The sequence below is a fragment of the Hydra vulgaris genome, chromosome 02, assembly GCF_038396675.1.
Source record: "Hydra vulgaris chromosome 02, alternate assembly HydraT2T_AEP".
Classification (NCBI taxonomy): domain Eukaryota; kingdom Metazoa; phylum Cnidaria; class Hydrozoa; order Anthoathecata; family Hydridae; genus Hydra; species Hydra vulgaris.
Genome location: NC_088921.1, coordinates 7671802 through 7697534, shown reverse-complemented (window position 1 = coordinate 7697534; position 25733 = coordinate 7671802). Strand labels below are relative to the sequence as shown.

Below are 25733 nucleotides of genomic sequence, written 5' to 3'. Positions count from 1 at the left end.
GAATTTTATTATCACGTTGACAACAATTTTTTTTTGAAAGAAACAAAGATGGACGAAAACTTAAACATCTAAAAATAATTGACATAAACCTAAATTTATATTGTGTAAATCGAAAACAAATATAATTTTAATTTTTCATTGCAAAATTAAATATCTATAAAATTACATAAAAATAAATACAAAAAACATTAAACGAAAACTTTTCTGCATAAAGTTACAAATAATTTTGAGAGTTTCAAAACTTCTGAAAAATATTTAAAGTTAAATCATTAAATAAAATATAACAAAAATTTATCTAGTTTTTATTTGTCTTAATTATGATTATATATTTCATGAACAATGAAATAAAAATATAATTAACAAAAAACTAATATGATTATATTTTTGAAAAAATATAATCATATTAGAATTATTACTAATAAAGTTATTTAATAAAAATTATATATATTAATAATACAATAGTTATATAATTATTAAAACTAATAATTATATATATTATAATTATTAAAATTATTTATTAATAATATATTTTGATCCTTTAAATAAAAAACAAATCCTTTAAATAATTTAGAAAATTAATGAAAAATTTTAAAATATTATTAAAACTAATTCGTACATTTTAAAACATATTTAATTATAAAATAATATATTAAATATTTCATTTATTATTTTATAATTATTGTTCATATTTTAATTAAGATATTAAACATTTTTTTCTGTGTTATAAAGTTTTTTAATTCATCGAGGTTATAAAAATCTTTTCCACGGTACTTGATCGTCAACCACTTGACATTCGAACAACGAATCTCTTCAATGAAATCGATGTCGTCGTGAAGTGAAAGATCTAATCCTTCACAAAGATTAATCCACGGAAGAAAATTTTCTTCAAAATCTTTTTTCGTTGTTAAATAACGTGAGATGTTTATCCACAACCTTTCAATCTTATCTTTCGGTTTCCATTCTTCGAATTTAATTGGACAATGAAAGACGACATAGCGAACATTTGTTGAACATTTAATTATAAAATTTTTTTCTTCATCACTTAAAATATTTTTATCAACAAATAACCACGATAACTTTCTTCCAGATTTAATGTAATGATTTACGAAATAATTTTCACAAGAAGTTTCGTAAGAAGTTTTTCCATCGTCATCTTTAATCGAAATCTCCCACTTTCGTTCATTGACGATTAATTTTATTTCATCAGTAAATGATGATTGACTTTCATAAAAACATTCAATGAATAAATTAACGTAATAAGTTCTATGTTTATAATAGTAATAAGTTTGATTTTGAAGAGATAATTCAAGTAGACGCTCTAAAGAAAAAAGCAATAATTTAATAAAAATAAACAAATAAATAAAAATTTAAGCAATAATCGGAATTAATAACATATGTAATGAAACATAATCAACATAATGATACATATATTTATTAATATAAAATTTATAACATAATTTTATAAGAAATTATAATATTTATATATATAATATATTTACATATTACGTTAAAAAGTTATAAAAGAATAAAAAATCAATAAAAAAAAAATTTAATTTATTACATATTACATAATAGAATTTACATTAATATTAAATTATATACGTTTAAATAATAAAATTATATATATATAAAAAAAAGAAACTTTTTATTAAACAATTTTTTACTAAAATTGTAAAAAATATTTTAATTTCATTAATTTAAACATAATTTTTATCACATTTTTTAAACTTCGTTTTACCATAAATATAACATATTTAAAATAATGTAAAAAAAGTTCATCATTAATATTAATAAAAAAAAATACTTCCTTATATTCATATTACTAATAAAAGCAAATTAAAAAAGTGATTTAAATTTAACCAAGTAAAAGTAACAAGTCAATAAACAAAACGCATTTCATTTAAACGAAGATTTGAAGTGAAATGAATATTTGAAATCGAATTTCAAATAAAGAACTTAATATTGAAAATCTCCTTCGTCGATATATTTGAAATAAATTATGTGAAAAACCAATAAATACTCAAAGAGTGAGAGTTTAAATAAGTGTTTATTCGAATTCGGCGTTCATTGAAATCTTTTTATTGAAAAAAGCTCTTTAAAGAACTATATAATTTATAAACTGCATTAAATTTTATAACAAAATTATGATATAATATATTTTTGATACAGTTGCAATAACAAACAACAGTTTTGTCGTTAAAGCAGAGCTACAAAGCTATGGTGTCCGTTTATACGTAGAAGCGCAGAGTGCAAAACCTTTGTTTTATGTTCCTTAGGGGTCCTGCATAAATAACGTCACGCACTAGGAAGGAGGGGGAGGAATTGGTGGTTTTATGAGGACCTGTACGGGATTTGTTACTAAAGACTTACGATCTTGTGATGAGAGAGGAGGGCATGGAGCGATGGTCAAAAACGGTCAAAAAGAGCATGACGGAATTTATAATGAACCCTTCCAAGAAGTCCTAACGGTCTTATTGTTTAGAAAATTAAGATTTTCAATATACAAACTGGACATCTGGTGCACGTTTTTTTTTTAATTAATAAACTTGTTTATAAAAAACTAGTACGAGAAGCTCCAAAACCTTAAGAAACTTTTAGTGCTAGGTTACTTTTCAATAAGGAACTTTTTTTAATTACACGTTTATGGTATATTTCCTAATTTTTCATCTACATAATGTAACAACATAACAGAAAGTTAAAAAGTATTATTTACGGAGAACAAAAGTTTAAATGAGTTTTCAACATTTAACAAGTCTAAGAGTTCAAATTTGCACGCGCAATGAAATTTACGCGATTCAATTGCGATCAAAATACGAATATCATAAGAACAAACTTGAGAAAATTTTAATCTAGCCCAATACTATAAGTTTCTTAAAAGATTTAAAAAATGGTACTCTTATGATGAAATCTTTCTTGTACTAGCCCGCTTCCTTGGTTTTTTTCACACACACAAAAAAACGACGTGTAACTCTAGACCTTGCTACAAAAATATATAAATGCTTTTGGAAAGAAAAAAGCAACGAACAAAAATAAGATAAAAATTGATAATTTAATCAATCATTATTATATGTGTTTTAAGTATATTTTTATGAATTTGAAATATTTATTATATCTCTGTATTCAGAGATGCCAAAGTTAAAAAGGTTACCAGCGTTTTATAAAAACTGTTGTAAGCTAAAAAAAGTTTCAATTTACTTTCTAGTATGTCACTGTATTATTTAGATGAACTCTTAGATTTAGAAATTTACAAAAAAAAAAAAAATGAAGTCTCTTGAATATACAATCAATTAACATCTCAGTTATGTTGAAAAATTGCTTTATTTCGACGTATATATTTAAAAAAATGAGCTGAAGTATAAATCTAACTATTATAATTATTTATGAAATTCCAATGCTTACTTTTTCTAACCATTTGTTTTTGTATTTTTATAATATAACTTACTTAATAAAAAAAAACACAAGCTTGTTATCAACAACTCCATATAATCGTTAACAATTCAAATTTAGTTTCAAGACATGAAGTTTTAAATAAAAACAAATGATAAATTCATATTGAAGTATACTTACGACTTGAAAAGTTTAAGAAGTTTTGTTACCAGTGTTAATTAAAAACAATGGTAATAATATGAGACTTTATATATTTAAAAACTCGATCATCGAACTACAAAAAATCCTTTGACAAATTCGAAGAAAACAAATGAAATTCGAAACAACCGTTTAGCTAATAATATCGTAGGTTATTGTAACTACCGCAACCGTTAAAAAAAGAATGTGACTTTTCATGACGAAATTTTTTGATAGCTTTTGATTTTTTAAAATGACTATAAATCAAGTTTAAAGCTTGAAAATATGTTAATTAATAATTTAGACATTTTCATTGGATAACATAAACTAATCACTTTAAAGATTTTTTGCTTCAATAAAATAATTGAATTGATGTATACAAAAACGTTATAAGTCATAAAAACTATTTTTAAGTCAGACAACTTTAACTATGTATAACACATATATATATCACAAATTTTGATATATATTTTAACAAATCCAATATTTAAAGATGTCAAAAAGCACCCAGACTTTTTTTTTTGAATTCATTAAAGTACTAATTTTGGATTTAATAAGTTTTTTCTCGTTCCCCGAAAAAATAGTTTTTTAGAACGTTTTTGAATACATCGATTCAATTTAAAAACAAAAAAACATGCATTACGTCATTATTGTAATTTAAAAGTCACTATAAGATAGATAAAATTATTTAATAACAGAAAAAAACTGTAAATTATTATAAATTACTTTATTAATACCTATTAACAAACAAATAGTGATAAATAAATAACTTACATATAACAAATATCGAAAAAATATTTACCTAAATTAAATAAACGTAACGGCAAGACGAATGAAACGACATAAAACACTATTTTAATTATTGCTTTTCTGATGTTTAGAATTCTTATCTGTAATTGGGTGTTTAGTGAACATTACGGACGTATAAAAAAAGACGAATACAAAAAAAAAATCCAATTAATATTAAATAAGTGTGTCAAAAAATTATTTTAATGTATTATTTAATGTAAGTTGATCATTATTAATGCGTTATTTATTAGTCTCTAAGCTCTATCTTTTATTACTTTCAAAAAGAAAAAAATAATAATGTTCAGTGAAAACTTGAATTTTTTATTCCTCAAGTTCCTTGGTTTTAGTTGTAGAAATGTAAAACAGTAATGCAATAATTTGGTTTTAACACAAAAACATTCTCTAGCGTACTACTCTTTTAAACAAAAACAAAAAAATTACGCAAAACAATAGTGGCTATAAAAAAAGCAAATCGTCAACTTAATTGTAAAAAACATTTTTACAACTGTTGTATGACATTTCTACATTAAACGAAACAAAGTTAGCGTATTTATATTAAGATTTAATTAAAAAAAAATTGCCGTTCCCTCATGACATTTGTAAGATTTTACAAGTAAGTAAATGTCCATTACTGGGTTAAAAAATCAGGCGAAACACATGGAATAAATAAGATTTTATACAGAATATTTTGTATATTTGAATGAATAAAATGATTTTTTAATGAATTAATTTTGAATAATTAATTTTATTAAGTAACATAAATATTCAACTCTTTTTACATTTGCGAAATCGCCCCATAAAAAATTAAATCAAAATTCTTTTAATTTGTATTTAAAAATAGTATACACTCACACACACGCACACACATATATGTGTGTATATATATATATATATATATATATATATATATATATATATATATATATATATATATATATATATTAAAGATCTTCAAGTTCAAGATTATTTATCTACTTTACAGGACTCCGTATATTTTATCATGAACAGCCATTCCACTGATTGCAAGTTTTATAATTCTACTGTCACCAAAAATAAGAAAATTATCATTGCGCTATTATAATGTTAAGTAGCGAATATTCCGAGGATTAGATACACAAGAGGAAGATCATAGGTGTGATAGAAACTGTAACTTAGATATATCTTCCGAACCTTTGAACTATGCACAGGTTTGGGAAATGTAATCTGAGAAAATTAGACAGAAAATGTCAGGTTCAATTGAATGATATCTTGTTTAAATAAATTTTCGACAAGTAGGAAAGTCAATCCATAGAAAGTTTTAATCAGTAGCATAAAATTCTCTATGGACTTAATATGAAGTATTAGTTACGATACTAAACTAATATAATCATCAATGTGTCATATGTGGAGCGTTTGATGTAAGCTGTTGTAAAATTTAATTGTAGACATAATACTTTTCTTTTTTTTTGTTTGCTGATTTAAATCCAGTTTTTTTTTTAACATTTAATATACACATTTAATTTTTGAAGCAATGTCATACTGCTTTTATTCTAACAGACTTAGCAAGTGCTTCGCTAACAATAGAGTTAAACTATTTGATGAGAGGAGATTTAAACGAGTCGATGACAGTAGATTTAAACTGTTTGCAGAGAGTAGATTTAAACTATTTGCCAACAGTAGGTTTAAACTATTCGATGACAGTAAATTTAAACTATGCAGAGGTGCGGTTCTATTGCTCATTGCATATTAATAAAAACTTTAAAAATATTGCAGCTAAACTGAAGTAATAACAAATTGATAAATAATAACTTTATAAATTATATAAAAATCCACAGTTTTACACATCACCGTTGACAATATGAAAACATATTATTTAAATTGGATACTAAGGTAAAAATTGATTAAAATACTCGGTCAAGCAGCTTAGATTTTTATTTCAACAGATTTGTAATATGCACATAAAGTTCTAAAAGTATCTGCAAACAGTTTCCGTTGACATTTTTATTGATTTTGATTTTGTTGAGGGCCACTGTAACAGCCATATAAATTTTAAGTAAAAAATAAATAAAAAACAGATGTCGGTTTAAATTTGTTTTAAAAGTTTCTTGTCAACCAGCAAAAAAAAAGTTACAAAAAAAAAACCTCAAGTAAATAACTTTAGAATCATTTTATATCAAATGACCTAATGGCTCTGAGGTGGTACCTCAGGGTACCACCTCAGAGCCATTAGGTGTATATTAGAAATATATTACTAGAAAACATCAATCAATTATATTAATAAAAAAAAATAATCCTGATTAAGTAACATGGTTATAGATAGATTATCATGATGAAATTAATGCTCCTCACACTGAATAGCTTAGCTTTAGTACAACTGAGACTGTTGTCACTGTTTTTGTGTTTTTCAATCTCCAATTCATTAAGTCAACTATGTGACTCTAATGTACTGTAATGGTACTTCAGCAGATGTTTTTCATCTTAATAATGAAAAATATGCCTCCTCAACATTCTTTTGGATTCAAGTAGGAATCGAAGGTTTCATTTGAACTTGTGCACCTTCTCTGTCTTAACGCAATGAATGAAATATTCATCTTTTTTATAAAAATAACTCACTTAAAAACTTTCATTTTTTCCTGCAAATTTTTATTGCAATATTGAGGATATTCTGATACTGATGAATGACAACATTCTTACCCAACCCTCTGTTAACACTCTTACTAAGTCATCATTTAACAACACTCTTACTAAGTCCTCTACTTTACATCATCTTGGATTCTTCTTTATTGTATGTCTTTACTCTCATAGAAACCATATATTAAAGAGCTCGCGTCTCTTGTGCCATCTACTAAAATTCACTCTCGTGTTATTCGTCATTCAATTAAGTCTCATCTTTTCTGCAACTGTTCCCAAGTGCTCCAAAAACTCTTATTTCACTAGTTTTTTTCCTCAAACATAAGTTCTTTAAAATTTGCTTCCTTCATCTTGCTATTTTCTCTCTACATAAATGAGAGGCAAACTTAGCAAATAGTAACTTGCAAAGTTACTACTTGCTAAGTTTGCCTCTCATTTATGTGCACACAAAATTATGCGCCTTAATCAAAGTTAATAAATCAAAGTTTATACTTTTAACTTACTTTAATACTAACTTTTCGATTAATAATTTATTTCGAAAATAGTACTTTTGGAGCTTTCATTTTCGAAAATTTCAACCAGATATCTACAATATTTAAATCAGCAATAAGTTTATTTTCAATGAAAATCATTGCAAGACTGTTCAACCTGTCCTAAGCAATTGTTGATCTTAAATAATTTTTGGTAGCGCTAGCTACTGTTATTGGTAATGTGAGAAGAATCCTTAATGCAACAGATACGTAGATTTAATTCAAATCGTTTGTGTACAAATATTTTATAGCATTTTCAAGATCCATATTTTTAGTAAAATGAAAAGAAAGAGACGTTAATTCAAAGCTTAGTTCCTCGCCAGAAAAAAGTTTTTTTTTCATTTTCAGATTCTTTTTTTTTTTCTAATGCGATGCAATGAAATTTTAAATCATCTTTCCTAACTGTTGAGAGCTTTTTAATATCAAATAAAAAGCTAAAAGGTGCAATTGCAGCATAAAAATCTCCTATTGCAATAGTTCAATAGAATTCAATATTCTATTTATAAAATATTTTGCTTATACTTTTCTTTTAAACTGTTTTTCAAAGTTTTTTTGGACTGCTTCTCAACATACTCTGCTGTGGTTTTTGCAACTGCTTCATTAGTAGTCTTGGCCGCATCTTGCAGTGCTTCATAAATTTTTGGCATTTCAAATCGAAGAGTATTTATAGCATTGATATGGCTTCCCTATCTTGTATCAGTTAATGGTTTAACTGTTAAAGATTGACACTTCGATTGGAAAATTAACCATCTTTTTGATAAAGCAGAAAACAAAAGTAAACTTGATCAATTATATTAGAAAACATAGAAATTTTAGGTGAACATCTCACAGAATCAACAACTACCAGATTTAATGTGTGACTGCAGCATGGAATATAAACCGCTTAGCTGTTTTTTTTAAAAATAAAAGCTTGCTCACCATTTCTTACGCATTTGCACAATTGTCATAGCTCTGACCTTTTATGTTTTTGTAATTGAATTGCGTGGGAGAAATTATGTTCGGAGGATATGACTGACATAGTTTCCTTGAGAAAATATATATATAGCATAAGCGGTTTTTCTATGAGCATATTTGAGGTGATTTGTAAAGTTTAAATTGAACTCAAAATTTTTGTAAAGTTTTTTAAATGAGTAAAAAGAAAGATTTTAAAATTGTAATGTTGTGCTGCCTGCAAGAGAATTACAGTTTTCCACTGACAAGCTATGTTTTACCAAGGAGTCAAATATCTCATTTAAAAATTCATGTCCTGTCAAACCTTCAATTAAGTAAAATCCAAGAAAACTTAAATTAATATGAATTTCAATCTTATCTCATCAACCTATCGAACCAGCATTGACATTTGCTCCTGGTGACTGATGTCTGGTGTACAATCAACAATAATTGAAAAATACACAGACTTTTGGACATTTGAGCAAATTTCAAATTTAATGGATATGCCAATCAAGTCAATGATTTCATTCTGAATATCTTTTGCTGTTTAGTGCACAGAATTGGTTTTTTTTTTTGCTCTCAACAAATATTTTTCCATAACTGGATCAAATTCAGCAAAAAATTCTAAAATTTTAAGAAAGTTTCTAATATTATCTTGATAGACTTTTTCACAAGAGCCTCTGAGTGGCAGATTTTGCTTTGCCATCATAATAGTTAGGGAAATTATTCTTCTAATTACATTGTCTCAATGTTCTATTTTAAATTATTTTTTTCTATATCAATAATTGACTAGAAAATCATCAAAAACTTGAAAATGACATTATTCTACTAGACCTTCAAGGCTTTTAAACTAATTCTCAATATCACTGCCAATACTGAAAATCAATGCACATATTCATAAAAATCTTTTCCAGAATCTGTCTGAGGCTAAGGTTAGAGCTTATATCTTAGCTTAACCACAGATAAAAGAGATCATAGAATCAAGATAACTATAAGGATGAAAACTCTGTGGAAAACAGTTTATCCCAGAAACTCAAAGCCATGTTGTTTACAATGAAAACAACTACCCTTCTTTTCTAATGGTTCATTTTACGCATCTCAAGGAGGACAAAACTAATGTCAAGAAGTTATTCAGTGCCTTGATGTATAACAACTACAGAGGTCATCAAAGGTTTAAAAATGGCATAATTTTACTGGCCCTTCAAGCTTATTGTATAATTTTCCAATTTCCTTTATCTCTGGGACAGTAAGGACACTACCACAGAAAAAGCTGGTTAGAAACTAAGTTCTTTGAGGGTAAGAATTCAGTTTTCATCAAAATCTTTTTCAGAAGATGAGGCTAAGCAACAAAGCTAGTAACTTCGTTGAACCAAAAATCAAGAAATCATAGAAAATGATGCCCTGAATGAGTAATTGTATATATGATAATCACAATTATAGGTAAATACAACTTTAAAATACAATCCTCTAGGCCATAAGGCCAAGGTGACAACTAGAGTTAATGAGAATACTCTTTTTTATAAATTGTTACAACACTATATCAACCCTATAGTTTCAAAACATAAATCTTACTAAAGCAAACAAGGAGTGTAAAGAAACACACAAAATGTCACTAATATAAGGTAAAAGGAGATTCAAATGTCAAATTCCATATCATCTCAATAAATTAAAAAACAACAAGGAAGCTTATTCAGAAGGGCATTGTCAAGGAGAGTATATCAAATGTATTATGGAGAAATACATTTGGTGACTACTTCGTGAAACTTATTATAATTTTCTTAAGTTGAGTTTCTTAAACCTCCAGAGGGGTTAATAAACTCTAGAAAATCTATTTATTTCTGAAGCTTATTTCAAATGATTTTTTACTGTCTTTGTCTATTTATAATGCAATTTTCGTTTATTAGTAGACAAAATAAATGAAAATATGAAACTTTTCTTGTACTTTTTCATTAAAAACAAATTACAGTTATTTCATAAAATCAAAGTTTCAATTGATATGAATCCTGACTAGCAAGTCATTTGGAGTACCACAAGGCTTGGCACTCTATTACACAACTCTATATACTTTAAATGAATGATTTGCCATATCACATTGCCAAACATGTTGAACGCTACATAGATGATAACAAGATCATTAGCTTCATTAAGTTTACAGACCGCGCACTCAGCATAACTAACCTAAATACGCATTGAGCGAAAAGCAATATCAACAGCAAAAAACTATAAGATATATGAAAAACCAGTAACTGAAGCATTTGCTTAAAACATAAACTTTATTGATTTTTAAAGATATAATTGTTGTTTGAAGTCAACATTTTTTTCTAAAACTAATTAAACATTTTTAAGAAAATTATGTTCAAAGATTTAAATTTATAATAAAAAAATGCTATCATATAAATAAAAACAATATATATAATACACTTTTATAATATAAATTAAACGTGTTGAATTTAAATAATCTTTAGAACAATTAGTTACTTAATTTAAAATTGTTTCATGTTATGATGAAAAGCAATGTTTTATTCATGAAATAAAAAAAAAAGCTTTATTCATGCTTTCCTTTATACTCCTTAATTTAAGAAAATATTATAAGAAATAATTCACACAGATATAACCTTGTGTCAAACAACTTGATATTTTTAAAATGTTTTCCAAAAAACTATGACTAACAACTATAAATTAAGAAAAACGCAGAAAAATTCAGAAAAATAGTAATAACCTGAAAAGTTGTCCTAAAATCTAAAACAACTATAATGTATAACAGTAAACAAATAATATAAATAATATATAATGTATAACATTTAAGTAAAATTGACATTTTTAATTTCTTGTAATTAGGACGCTAAAAACAGAAAAATTTATTAAAAAGTTTATTAATGTATTAGTAAAAAAATTTTTTTATTATTATTATTTAAAATGGCAACGAAACAGCAACAAGTGCGTTATACAATTTTGCATGCTCAAGTGGAAATTCTAATTTGCCTCTCAAAATTAATAATAAAAACTGTTGGATGTTTTAAAAGCACTATAAACTTTAAATAAGTATTTGACGCTTAATACAACAAATAGAAGCGTGAAAGCTGCAACAATATAACCTTAACAAATAACTGAAGATGACCATTTTACCAAAAATAAGGGCAAATCCTAACATTTTTGAGCAAATTTTGGCTCTAAAATGCAAAACTAGCAGACAAATGGTCCAGACTATCAAGAAAAAGCATAAAATCAAGTCCTTCAAGATGTATGAAGCCACAGATCACAACGCTAAGGAAAATTTAGTGGCAAAGAGTCGTGCAGGAAAATTATACAAATTATTGTGTAGAAAAAAAAAAGTATAATCATGGATGATAAAACTTATGTGAAATTAAATTTCAAAACGATTCCAAGACATCATTTTTATATGGGAGTTTCCAGGAAAGAGCCAAAGGCTAAATTTTAATATTTACTTCATAAAACTAAAAAATTTCCAAAAAAAAATTATGGTTTGGCAAGCCAGATGTCAATATGGATTGAAAACACAAAGTTTTGTCACTTATTCCACAATAAAAAGTGAAACTTATTAAATACACAATCCTGCAAATTGTCCTGAACTTTGTCCAATTAGGCCATTATTAGAGCCAAATTACATAAGAAGTTTAGGCAAGCAAAACTAAGTACTGATCACAAAGTATAGATCTCACCTAGTGCAAAATTTTATGACTCCAATTAGGAAAGGATTGTACTGAGGAAACTTTTTTTTTTTATTCATTTATTTATTTTTGTTCTTGACTTAATAAGCATTCCATAAAAAAAATCAAAAAAATGACAAGGTCAAACATCTAGGTTGATAAAAAAAGCAACTGGAATGACATTAGGAACCATCAGCAATCTGATTAAAAAGTACAAAATGTTTGAACTTGCATAGACAAGAAGCAACACTAAGCATATATCAAAGAAAGTAAAAGTGTTTTTTATCCAGAAGCAGACTAAGTTACTTAAATAGCTGGCTCAAAGCCTAGATTTTATAGCAATTGAACACCAATGTACCATTCTGGAGCAAAAGGAAGAGCTAATGATCATACTCCTGGAAGCTTACACTCAAATCAGTTCAGATATGACAAAGAAATAAGTTGAATCAATGCAAAATTGACTTGCAGAAGTCTTAAAAGCTAAAGATAGTCTAACTCAATATTAAAAAGTCAAAAAATTTACTTACTTGGAGAAATGTTTAATACTAAAAAATTTGTTTGGATACTTATTTAAAGTTAAAAAAATGCATATTTTGAATGCATTGTTAAGTTTTTAGCACATAAAGTTAACTATTTTAATTTATTTAATTCTTCTAAGCTATTGAATTCTTGAATAAATTTGCATTTACAACAATCATAAATTTTTATGTTAACTTATTTTTCTTCTGAAATTTCTTGTCAAAGTTTTGATTTTTTTTTTTTTTTAATAAATTTCATTCAGGTAATTATATCTCTTACTGTATAAGATGTGTGACACAGATGAATTAACTTATATTGTTAAACATACTAAATACAAAAGAATAGAGTCTATCATTTAGCAAAGTAAAGAAAAAATAGCTTTAAAAAAAACTTAATGTTTATAAACTTTTGATTTTAATAAACATATACTTTTGATAAATAGATTAACTTTATCTAAAATGACTTATAATAATGCAACAAAGTAATAAGGACTTACCAAAAACAAAAAACAAAGATAAAGATTCTTTGAAAGTTTCTTTTAATGGATTCAGGTTAACAAGAAACTTTAATAAACTACTTTGATTTTTATTGGCTAAACCACAAATCATTGATAAACAACTATCCAGCTTTTCATTGGCTATAATCTCTACACTACTCAAACAATTATATGCATATACAGATGCACAAAACTCCATTATTGTCAAATGTGCAAATTGATAAAGATAACCTAGATTTGTTTCAATCCTTTCAATAAATCCGAAAAAACTTTCTTCATCTTTATCAAAGTCAATGATAAAAGTTTGAATATCTTCTTTGGAAAAAATTACTCTATTTTCAATAAACATTTGATATGCAATTTTACAAATGTTTAAAATATATTTTTTATTGGAATTGTTTTCCATCAATTGATAAATCAATTCATTATTTTTGATGATGTGTTTTTGCAAAAAGTATAAAAAAATATTTGCATACAAATCTGTCATTGTTAAAAAAGAACTTTTGTATAAATTTTTTGAATTACTAATAATCTTACACATGGAAGATAAATAAAATGGAACAGATGACATGGACTTTGCAATTGCAGATTCCTTTAAAGTTGCTTTCACAACATCTTTATTTTCCTTTAAAACATTATTTTCTATATAATTATTTATTCCTCTTTCATTAAATCCCATAATTTGAATGTTTATCTTATCACAATGCTCTGTAGATATACTTTGGTACTTATCAATTGCATAAACTCTACCAGCAAGTACATATTTATATTTTTGAATTTCTGTTAAAGCATTAACGATTGGATAGCTACAACTCGAACTTGGATTTATTAATTCATTTAAATATTTAAACTCATCTAACCCGTCAATTACAAAGAGTGCAGGATAAATACTAATATCAAAATCATTTATAATTTCTTTGTAGAAAAAGTTTACTAATTCGTTAATATTACCAATATTTTGATATAGATTAAGCCTCCTGCATTCCAAATAAAAAACAAGTTTAACATTTTCCCAAATTAGGCCATTTGACCAATCAAGCAAACATTTTCTAAGTAACCATGTTTTCCCGATACCAGCTATTCCAGATATTAATGTTACAGAAATTTCTTTCATAAATATTTTACTGTATGGAATTGGTGTATAACGCAACTGTTTTTCCAAAAATTCTTTTCGTTCAACACTAAATACAGCATCCCTTTGAGTATTAACTGCATCAACAATACATAGATCAACAAATTTATGCATTAAATCAACATTTGCAGGTAATTTTAATGGTGGTTGAACTTCACATATTTTCCCATAATTTGTAAGATAGAAACGTTTGAGTGCTGTGCATATCTCTGATATATCTAAATACAATAACTCATCATCATTATCAAATCATCATCATCATCAAAATTATCATCATCATCATTAACATTAACATCATCATCATCATCATCATCATTATCAAATATAAAAGATTACATGTCATTATCATGGTTAAATATGAAGACCTTTCAATATTTTAAATAACTAATTAAAGAAAAGGTTTTAAAATATTTTGTACATATTTTTTATTGAAAATATATGCACCAGATTAATCTGTTAAAAATTTGTTCTATTATATTTATCATAACCTTGACAGTCAATTCTAAACAAAAATTAAGAAAATAAAAAGTTTAGAAAAATTTGCTTTCTATAAAAAAACAGAATTAAATCATTATACCCATTCTCAAAATCTAATTTTTTAATAATTCATTATACTAGCCTAAATTGAAGGAATTTTTACAACAATTTTATATTAACCACTGCATATTATTAGTGGTAAATATAACTTTATCACTATTTATACAAATTGGTAATTTATATTAGGGCTCAACCATAAATTACACAACACAATTTTTAATTTTTACTATCACTTCCCGTGCCACAACATCGTAACTCCTTAGTAACAAGTCCATATAGAGTGAATGAAAAAGCCACTAACCCCTCTCCTTCCCCCTAGAGTGTGATGTAATTTATAGACAACCCCTTAACCACTATACATTATAAGGAGAGAGTGGTCTGAACAGGTTTCATATCATTAACATCGAACCGACAACAAAATCTGAATTTGTATAATCTGAAAAATATTTTGAGGTTTAAAATATAAAATAATTTTTTCTTTATAAATTCATTTTTAGTGGATTTAAAATATTTTACAATTAGTTATAATTTATTGTTTACTAAAAATTTTATATTCAAATGACTTATATAAAACTGAATTATATTTTAAATATGAATAACAACAGCAGGAACAGGTCAGGTCAGGTTTAGGATCATCATAATCACCCTGCTACTGGTACCATGTAATTAAGTACTACCTGTCCCATGACCTGCTGCCTTTTAGGGTATATTTATAAAACCAAAGATTAAGAGAAATTTACCCCAACTTAAAAATTACCCTGCCTTGGAGTAAAAACTAGAGATAGTGTCTCGATAAAAATACTCATTTTGGGCAGGTGTTAACGGTATCTGGCTAAAATTTTCCTTTCTTGGGGCTCTTGGTTGAGTAAAGGCTAGAGATGGTCTCAATAAAAATACTTATTAAGTGCAGATCCAGCTACTTAACTGCATCCAGGTACTGTCTTGTGGAAGGCCTCCTAGGCAAAGACTATAGGGGTAAGTAGAATGATTCTGTCGATAAGCCTTGAACCCTTTTAATTAGGTTGGCATGGATGTAAACATGTGTTTCATTGTTTCCCCTCTATGATAGTGACTCTTCCTGTTAACTCTTAATGAAGATACAGCTCTAAAACTCAGTTTGATGGCTCTGAGGCCGGCTGGTAGTAAAGTTTCCTGAACTCTGTGATAGCTCTCATAGAGGCTGATTCCATCTACAGCTGTAAAATATCAGAGTATTAACAGTGCCATGTTGTGTATGGATAGTGTCTGTGTTAATGCTTTTGGTGTGCATTAACGAGGCCATATATAAAGTCACAACTTTAGGTTAATTAGCAGGACTGACACAATTTTTTTTTTTTTTTGCTGTTATTCACAAGGCCGAGAAGGCCACTACAGATGAGGAGGCTACTTATTAATGGTTATAACCCTCTCTCAACTCTATAGCTCCGAAACACAAACCTTGGCGAACAAGGCCGCTGCGTGGAGAAACAAGTTGAGCGCGGTACTACCAGGGACGTAATGGGGTTCGAACTCGGAACCTCTCGCTTATGAAGCGAGCGCTTTACCACTACATCACTACCACATTAGTTCTATGTTATATACTAATTCTATCTATGAATGAGTCAAGTTGCCTTTGTCTATCTATGAATGAGTCAAATTCTCTTTAAACTTAAATTATGCCTAAAGTAACCCAAAATATTATTCATAAAAAACCATCCCCACCACCTTACTGTTTCAATACAACTTTCACAAATAATTGTGGTCTTTAAAGTAACTTTCCATCAGTCAAATCATACATCTTACAAAATTTGCAAGACTCGCTTGCTTTTTGTGAGATTAATTTAAATTTATCTATTTCTTCTTCAGATTTCAGTATTAATGAGTAAAATACTTTGATTTGCAAAGACTACAATAGTTGCATGCTTGAGTCAGGAATATACTTACCTATCAACTCACTAATTTGATAAATATTAGGTTCAAAACCTCTGATTATTCTTTTATTTGCTTCCACTTTGCACCTCTTCACTTTATTACCTTTTTGTTTGTTCTTTATCGTTCTCCAACTTTTCAAGACTTTTTTTATGATTATAGCTTTGAGGTGTAATTTCTTATTAAATTGACTATGTCTTTTCTCTTTATCCCTCTGCCAATATTATTGTTATTGGTTATTTTAATGCTCATCAAACTAAATGGCATGACTCTAACACCACTAACAACCTTGCTGGCCCAACAGCCCATAACTTCTTCATTTCTCAATCTCTCACTGAGATATTTAACTTTGTGACCCTTCTTCCAGAAAACCCTAATTACTTACCTTTACTCCTTGATTTGTATCTTTTTTCTAACCCTAGCCTGTGTTCAGTGCCTCCATTTTTGGTTTTTAAAATGACTCTACAATAATTTATTATGTACCTAAGAAAAGTCATATTGTTATCACCATTTAATAGTAAAATTCTTACTGACCAAAATGAAAAATCACATATTATTCTGGACAACAAATATATTGGGTGGAAAAGGAAAAATCCAATCAACTTTAAATTGAGATTTCTATAAAACAACAAATGCTTTTTATTTCTTTTATTTCTTTAATTAAACGTTACTTCCTTATCTATAATTGTGTTGATAAACTTTTGTTGACAAATAGCCTGAAAAATTTGATCTCTTGCCAAATGATGTTTATATATATATACATATAGCCCCTTAAAATTATATATACATACATATAGTATTATATATACAAATTATATATACATACATATATACATACATACAAAAATATATATACATACATATACATACTTAAAATTATATATACATACATATAGTATTATATATACAAATTATATATACATACATATATACATACATACAAAAATATATATACATACATATACATACTTAAAATTATATATACATACATATACAAACAAATTATATATACATACATATATACATTATATATACATACATATATACACAAATATCTCTTGCCATATGATGTTTACATATACCTACATATAGCCCCTTAAAATTAAGTTGAAACTCTAATTGATGTAAACACATTTAATGTTAAAAAAATTAAATAAAATTACAAAGGGAGGAAGTTTTTGTTTAACGGTGAAAAGAAAAAAAAAAAAAATTTATAAAGAAAAATAATTTTAAAAACATTTTGGTAATGAAAGTTTAAAAGATAAGTATATAAACAAGAACAAAGAATTTAAATAAAAAAAACAATAATAAAATAAACAATAAAAAAGAACTAACATTTTTTCTACCACCTATATTTTATGAAAAAAGAAAACAAACTATTTTAATTAATTTTGTACATTGTTTATGTCATGTTATATAAAAAATGTTGTATTTATTTTTTCGCATTTTTCTCTGTCAAATTTATATAATAGCAATTGTTTTTAACTAGCGGCTTTCGACGTGATTTGTTGATGGACGCCTTTTCGTTGTTGTTTTGTTATCGTCTCAAAATTACGTTAAATTCGGACCGAAGAGAAAGCTTTACTTTTTGGAAATTTCGATATAGATATGGTCTCAAAGTTACTTTTTAAATATGTCTAGAAGTAAAGCTTTCTCTACGGTCCGAATTAAAATGCATAAATACTGCATCAATGCCAAATTTATAATATAGCCATAAAAGTTCCTTGATAATGGTAATAATATGAAAACCAGCGGATAAATAATATATTAAAAAATATTGTAATAAGATTAACTATATACTAAAATAAGACTAGATAAATTTTAGACAAATAAATGGTTAAAAAATTATTTTTGGGTGATCTAACAATAATATAAGTTGTGATATAAAAACGATGTACGAAGCGGGAAAAAAAAAATAGTTTAGAAGTAAAGCTTTCTCTACGGTCCGAATTAAAATTAGCTTTGAGACCATACCTAAATCGAAATTTCCAAAAAGTAAAGCTTTCTCTACGGTCCGAATTAAATGTAATTTTGAGACGATAACAAAACAACAACGAAAAGACATCCATCAACAAATCACGTCAAAAGCCGCTAGTTATAAACAATTGTTATTATATACAGTCACGGACAAAAGTTTGGAAACACTGTAATTTTTAGTGATTTTTTAGGATATATCATTGCAAATTACCTTGGCACCCGTAAATCATTATATTGATGCTTGCATAATATTAAAGTAATTGGCTATTTGATAATACGTGTTAATGTTGATCATATAAACAAAGCAATTAAGGCAAATTTGGATTTTATTACCCTCTGCAATTCATAAAGAAAAGATTAATTTTGTGTCGCTTTAAATAAATTTGTTGTTATATTTTATTTATTTAGCTTTGTAGAAAAGTGAGTGATAGTAAGCTGTTGCTATGTGTAAAATAAGTTAATGACTGTAGTAATAATGAATTAAACTACTGTAATTGTAACTGTAACTGCTTACCTGTATACAGGTGTGTAATTCAGGTATACAGTACAGTACATGTAATGTTAAAATTATTAAGAAACTATACTGTCTGTAAATACTGAACTAACTTAGGCAAACATAATTACTGTTCATTTCTGTTTTTATATTATATCAATTTATTTATTTTTTAATTACAAGATGGGTAAGAAACAAGAGCTGAAAGTTACTCAACAAGCCCAGGTGAAATATTGCGATCCGAAGGCAAGTCATTTAGAGCGATTGGGCAGATCTTAAATATATCACCTAGTACAGCTTGTAAAACATTTAAACGGATCCGTGACACTAAAACGTATTCATCACGCCCTCGCGCAAGTGCAAGATCTTTGTGCTATTTATAGGATTGCTGTATGCACGCCTCGTGCAATGTCTGGGTTAATAAGAAGTAGACTACCGGAAAGCTGCAGAAACATGAGCTACAAAACTATTCGAAGAAGATTATCTGAAAAAGGTTTGCAAAGCTGCAGACCATCAAGAAAGCCAATGCTGTCATTGAAAAACATTAAAGATCGATTATAATTTTGTGAGAAATACAAGGGCTGGTCCGAGCATGATTGGGAACGAGTTATGTTTAGTGATGAGTCAACGCTCACACAATTTAATTCCTATGCACCAAAAGTTTGGCGTCCAGCACTAATGAGGTACAATAGCAAGTACATGTTGCCCACTGTCAAATAACCAAAGAATCTGATGATCTGGGGAGCAATATCAGTGTTTGGCCATGCAGGTCTCTGGGATATGCCAGATGGAACTACCATTAATGGCAATGTTTACTTAGGTATTTAAAAAAAAAAAATTGCCTAATTTTATGGAAATACTTGGAACCACAGTCTTTCAACATGATGGGGCGCCATGCCATGGTACTAAAGCAGTGAAACAGTGGCTTACATCATCAGGTTTTGAAATCTTGGGACCATGGCCAGGTAACTCGCCTAATCTAAATCCCATTGAAAATGTGTGGTGCACTATGAAGAGAAAAGTGGCAGAAAGCAATCCAACCTCTCAGGCTGATCTCCTGGAAAAAGTCAAGCAAGCCTGGACATCGGATATCACCGAAGATTACTGTCGTTCACTAATTCATTTAATGCCTCGTCATATAGCAGCTGTATTAAAAAATCGTGGCGGCCATACAAAATACTAAATGATTTAAACAAACTACTTTATTTTTGTGCAATATGAACTATTTTTAGTCTATCAGCTATGGTGCTTATTGTTACTTCTATTTTCTTTATATTATTACACATTTGCTATTTTTCACTTGAATAAAAGAATGCGTTTTGCAATTTTTTTATGTGTTTCCAAACTTTTGTCCGTTACTGTATATATAAGCTACAATACAAAATTATATGTATATGAATCCTAAAATCAAAACTCAATCACACATGATAACCTCATATACATGACATACAAATCTATATCTACATTACAACCATATACTATCTATTGAAAGAAAATATTATCTAAATAAGAATGAGTTCAAACAAAGATAGTTTATCTAATAAAAGAACAAAAAGCATGCAAACAATGTAAACAGGCTATATGTGCATAAGGGTGTATAGGTTTAATGTGTAAGTCCATGCTGTTTATGTCGTTTAGTAGAGTCTTGTGTTGTTAGTAACCAGCGTAAAAGATTTATCTCCAAACTACACCAAGCCAGCCCAGTCATACTTCAGAAAGCCAGGATGGATTATCTACCTATGCATGGATTTATAACTGACTTATGACTAAAAAACTAGCCAATGCATCTTCCAGAGACAAACAACTTCTTTCGCGATGACAGTAATTGTGATTTGGAAAATAGTCGTGCTCAATGACCGTAACACTAAACCTTAGGCGCTAGGCCCAATATTATTTAAAAACTTTGGCATATATATATAATTCTGGCATATATAAAGTTCGCCAAATGGTCACACAAGAGCAGTGAATGCCTGAGGGAAGAAATGAAGTACATATGAATAAAGGAAAATTTTTTTTCGAACAAAGCATATTTTGACAGTTGTCAAGACAAAATTAAAGATTAATAGAGGAATATTTAAAAATGAAAAAGACAGAAAATGCACCTAAGCAGTACTAACAATAATAATAAACAATAAATTGTTTTATAAACACTAATATGAACGAAAATATACAAAAAATGTCATCAAACAAATAAAAAAAAAAAAATCAAATAAAACAAAAAATTGATAGCAAAAATAAAAAGTATGTATGCAACAATGAAAGGCCTCAGAAAGGAAAACAAATATTAATGCTAATGTGTAAACATAATTTGTGTAGTGATTAAGTAATAAACATCTCCTCAGAGCCGCATCTATTATTACTGGCGTTTTGATGAGGATCAGCACTTATAACTAGTTTATCCTGGGGTAAAGCATAAACAAATGCTTTGACATTTGTTTATGCTTTACCCCAGCGATGACAAACGTCATCGCCACTTATGCTTTACCCCGCGACTTACGCCTATTTTTTTCCCACTCATCTTATCTCATCTGTTCATTCTCTTTTTTTTTCATTTTTCTGAGCTTAACTCCTTTATATTTTTATTCTGACTCCAACTTTTTTATGATAATGCTCTTCCAACTTTTTCATGATAATGTACTTCTGTTTTTATTACTTGTATTAATGTAGTTTACTTTATACTCTCCTTGTTTTAATATTTTTTTAATTTTATTTGTTTATTTCATTAAGGTGTCACTCCATTTACTAATTTTTAACTATATGAGTGACACCGAACCTAACTTTGTAAACTATAATTAAATTTGTAATTTTTGATTTTAAGGTTAAATAAATGGACAAAAAAATATATATATAAATAATAACAAAAATAAATGTAATTTAGACATAAATAATAGTAGTAATTATGAAAAATTATACTGTAATAATATTATTAATATAACAACAACAATAATGACAGTTATAAAAATAATAATCATAGATAATAGAAATTATAAAAAATAACTATATTTTTTTAAAAAAAAAGTAGAATAAACTGGTTTTAAAGGTTGAGAATGAATTGAGAGCTTTTAGTTCATAAGAAAGGTTGTTCCAAGTTTTAATGCTTTGATATTTTTAAATTTATGCCTGTAATTATAAAAGCGGTGTTTGGAGACAGACAGGTTTAAATAACTATTGGAACAATGGTGATAACGATTGTTGGCACCTTTGGAAAAGAAATTGATGAAAGTTAAAGGTAGGTTATTGTGTTGGTGGCTCCAGACAAATTGACAGTTTAAAAGTTGAGTACAGTCACATAGTTTTAATACTTTACAAATTAGGTAGAGCACATTAGGATAAAAAATAATATTTTGAAATAAATAATCTTTAGAGCCTTGTTTTGGAGGTGGGATAACCAAATAAGAACTTGTTGATGGGACTGCCCTATACTTGGCATGCATATCTAAGATGTGAGCCAAAAATAGCATCGTATATGTTCAAGTCTTAAGATTAACATAATGGCAAATTTTGGCCAACATGCCATTAGATCTACATAGTTTTATTGTGTCTTTACAGTGGGATAAAAAGAAAAGATTTGAACCAATTTTTGTACCTAGATATTTAATTGAGTTCAACAGGTTCAATTTTTTTGCCACTAAATCTTAAGTTCAATCTATAGATTTTTGTTTTATTTGAATTAAAGATAATGAGTTCAGTTTTATAGGAGTTTTGAAAAAGTTTGTTGGAGCGAAGCCACTGAACTAGATTGGCAAGATCATGGTTTATGTGTTTGTTAAACTTTCAAAGGGATTTATTAATAAGCATAAGATTAGTATCATCTGCAAATTGGTAAACAGTAGCAAACTTAATGGATGTATGAAGATCATTTACAAAAAGAAGGAAAAGCAGATGAATATATAGTTACCAATACTAAACTGAGGAACAGCAGTAGAACATTTTACAAGGGTAGATTTTGAGTCATTGATAGAAATAAATTAGTTCTTTTGTTTAAATATGTAGTAAGCCATTTAAGAGGTACGCCTCTTATCCCATAATATTCTAATTTTTTCAACAAAATTGAATGATTTACTGTGTATGCTTTCTGTAAATTGACAAATAAACCACATGCAAAATATTTATCAACGATTGCTTTTCTAATCAATTCAGTCATTTCAATGGGGCATGAGTTGTGGAGTGATTGGCATGAAATCCACACTGATGGGTGTTAAAGCATTTATATTTTACAAGAAAAGCATAACCCTATATATAACCATGGCCTTCTCAAATAGTTTAACTAAATTAGAATGCAGGGAGATAGGTCAGAAAACATATACAGATAAACTGTAATATATACATATTTTTAGGCTGAACAAAGATATTATTAGGGTGAAAACAAATTGAAGAAATTTTTATAATTAAATTTATTATGTTTTATTAAACAAAATATATTTCTTATTGTTAACAAAATTCTCTCTAAAAGCTACAGCTACAAAACACAAACTAAAGAAACTCAAACAAGGCCTCTGCATGGATAGATAAATGGAACATGATACTACCAAGATTAAAATAACTAACTTTTTTTTTTTTAAATATCATTTTTATAAGTAGTATCAAAATAAGGTATCAAAATAAGGTATAAATGAGTATAACAAATTTGTGTTATTCAATTAATTTCATAAGGGAGTTTTTAGAAATTTTGACCCAACCAATGATAATAACCATTGATAACCAATGATCATTTACATGAGCAACTGACAAAGTAAACAAAACTAATGATTGTAATATTATTAAAGCAATCTGAGCTAACATGATACTAAATTTAATGTACAGTATTCTTTTACAATGTAATAAAAATCATATTAACAATAATCAACCTTTCTTAGCAGAAAATTTTGTAGAGCTTACTGGTGAATTTGAAGTTTCTAAACGATATATAAAAAAATAGGTGCGTATTTATTTAAAACAACATAAGAAAAATAATGACGTTAATTTAAAGTATTTTTTACTGCAATCTAATTATATATTTAAATAAAATTTAAATAATTAAATATTTTAATGTAATAAAAGTCACAATAACAACAAATCACTGAAATAAATATAATCATTATTTCTATTGTACTTTTAAAACAAACAAAACTGAAACTTAATTCAGGAGAAACAAACTTCAACATAAAAATAGGTCATTTTTATGTTGGAGTTTGTTGTCTTAAGGCTCTTAATTAAGTAAAGGTTAGAGATGGTGTCTTGATAAAATAACTTATCTTGGGCAGATGTTAACTGTATCTAATTACAAATCCCCTGCCTTGAGGCTCTTGGTTAAGTAAAGGCTATAGAGAGTGTCTAGATAAAGTTAAATATATTGGGCAGATGTTATCTGCATGTTGTTAGTTGTGCAGATGTTAACAGCTACAGTCTTGTAAAATAAGCAATCCTAGGCAAAAACTTCAGGAATAAGTAAAATAATTCTATTGACCAGCCTCAAACCCCTTCTTACACAGTTCAGGAAACCTGACTACCAGCTGGTTTTAGAACCATAAAACTGAGTTTAGAGCTGTACCTTCATTAGAAAATAATAGATTGAGTTGCCATAAAGTAGTCATAAAAACAGAGACTCAAGCAAAACCCATGCATTGATTCAAAAAGATCCAGCATTCAACATTAAACTAGAAACAATGTATTATAAATACATCTGCGCCAGCCTAATAAATGAAGAAGGGGTGTGAGGCTGGTTAACAGTTACAATCTGTTTACCCTTTAAACTAAACACAAGATAGGATCAGGTCAATTTGATCAGAAATTACATCTAAAAGTTTTTGGTCTTGGGAAGAAGGAGAACGATAAAGAACAAAGAGAATTAAATATGTTTTTAATATGTTTAAAATTAAAAAAAATAATTTCATTATTTTTTCATTTTTAACATTAAAATTATTTCATTATTTTTTTTCATTTTAAATATTTAAAAATTATTTCATTACTTTTATATTTTAAAATTTCAAAATAATTTCATACTTTGTCATTTTAAACAATTTAAAATTATTTCATTACTATTTTCATTTTAGATTTATTGTTTGAAGTATTTTTATGCTATCAAAGGAAATAGAGGGCTAACATCCTATGGTGAGCATAGAGTATGGATCTGATATAGGGGCAAATCCCTTGTTTCATTTCAGAGCATCTTCTATATGAAAGTTGCTTCATATAGAAGATGCTAAGAAAGGATTAGAAAACATTTAATGACAATTTGTACTTTGTTAACCTAATTTTAGGTTTTATTGAATATTTTTTGTAAATAAATTTTGTTCAGTATATTATTTTGTTATTTTGTATAAATTATGTATAAAATACAATTTTTTTGTATATAACAATGTAAGTATTATTAATAAAGGAAAAACAGTCAAGGTGTTGCTGACTGTATATAAAAAAAGATTTTGACTTGCCTACTAATGGCGTAAATATGCATTTAATGAGGGATGGGGGAAAGGGTGTGTCACATCCCACACACCCCTCACATTTTCATCCCTCATATTTTCACGCTGAAGTTATATATATATATATATATATATAAACAATATATACTATTTTTTGTATATATTAATTTGTTCTTTTG

The 25733-nt window shown here is 27.3% G+C and overlaps 1 protein-coding gene across 2 annotated transcripts in view; it reads right to left on the bottom strand.

The window, feature by feature from the left end:
- Window positions 1-541: 541 nt before the first annotated feature.
- Window positions 542-25733, bottom strand: part of LOC136076695 (NACHT, LRR and PYD domains-containing protein 3-like) — a 65012-nt gene continuing 39820 nt past the window's right edge. The window contains exons 5-7 of one of the 2 annotated variants that reach the window (XM_065790052.1): window positions 24001-24048; window positions 13107-14456; window positions 542-1318 (exon numbers count right to left, since the gene is read on the bottom strand). In XM_065790052.1, coding sequence (XP_065646124.1) covers window positions 684-1318; window positions 13107-14456; window positions 24001-24048 — 2033 coding nt within the window. In that variant the 3' untranslated portion in view covers window positions 542-683. The remainder of the gene's footprint in view (window positions 1319-13106; window positions 14457-24000; window positions 24049-25733) is intronic. The other variant, XM_065790053.1, reaches the window with a different exon arrangement.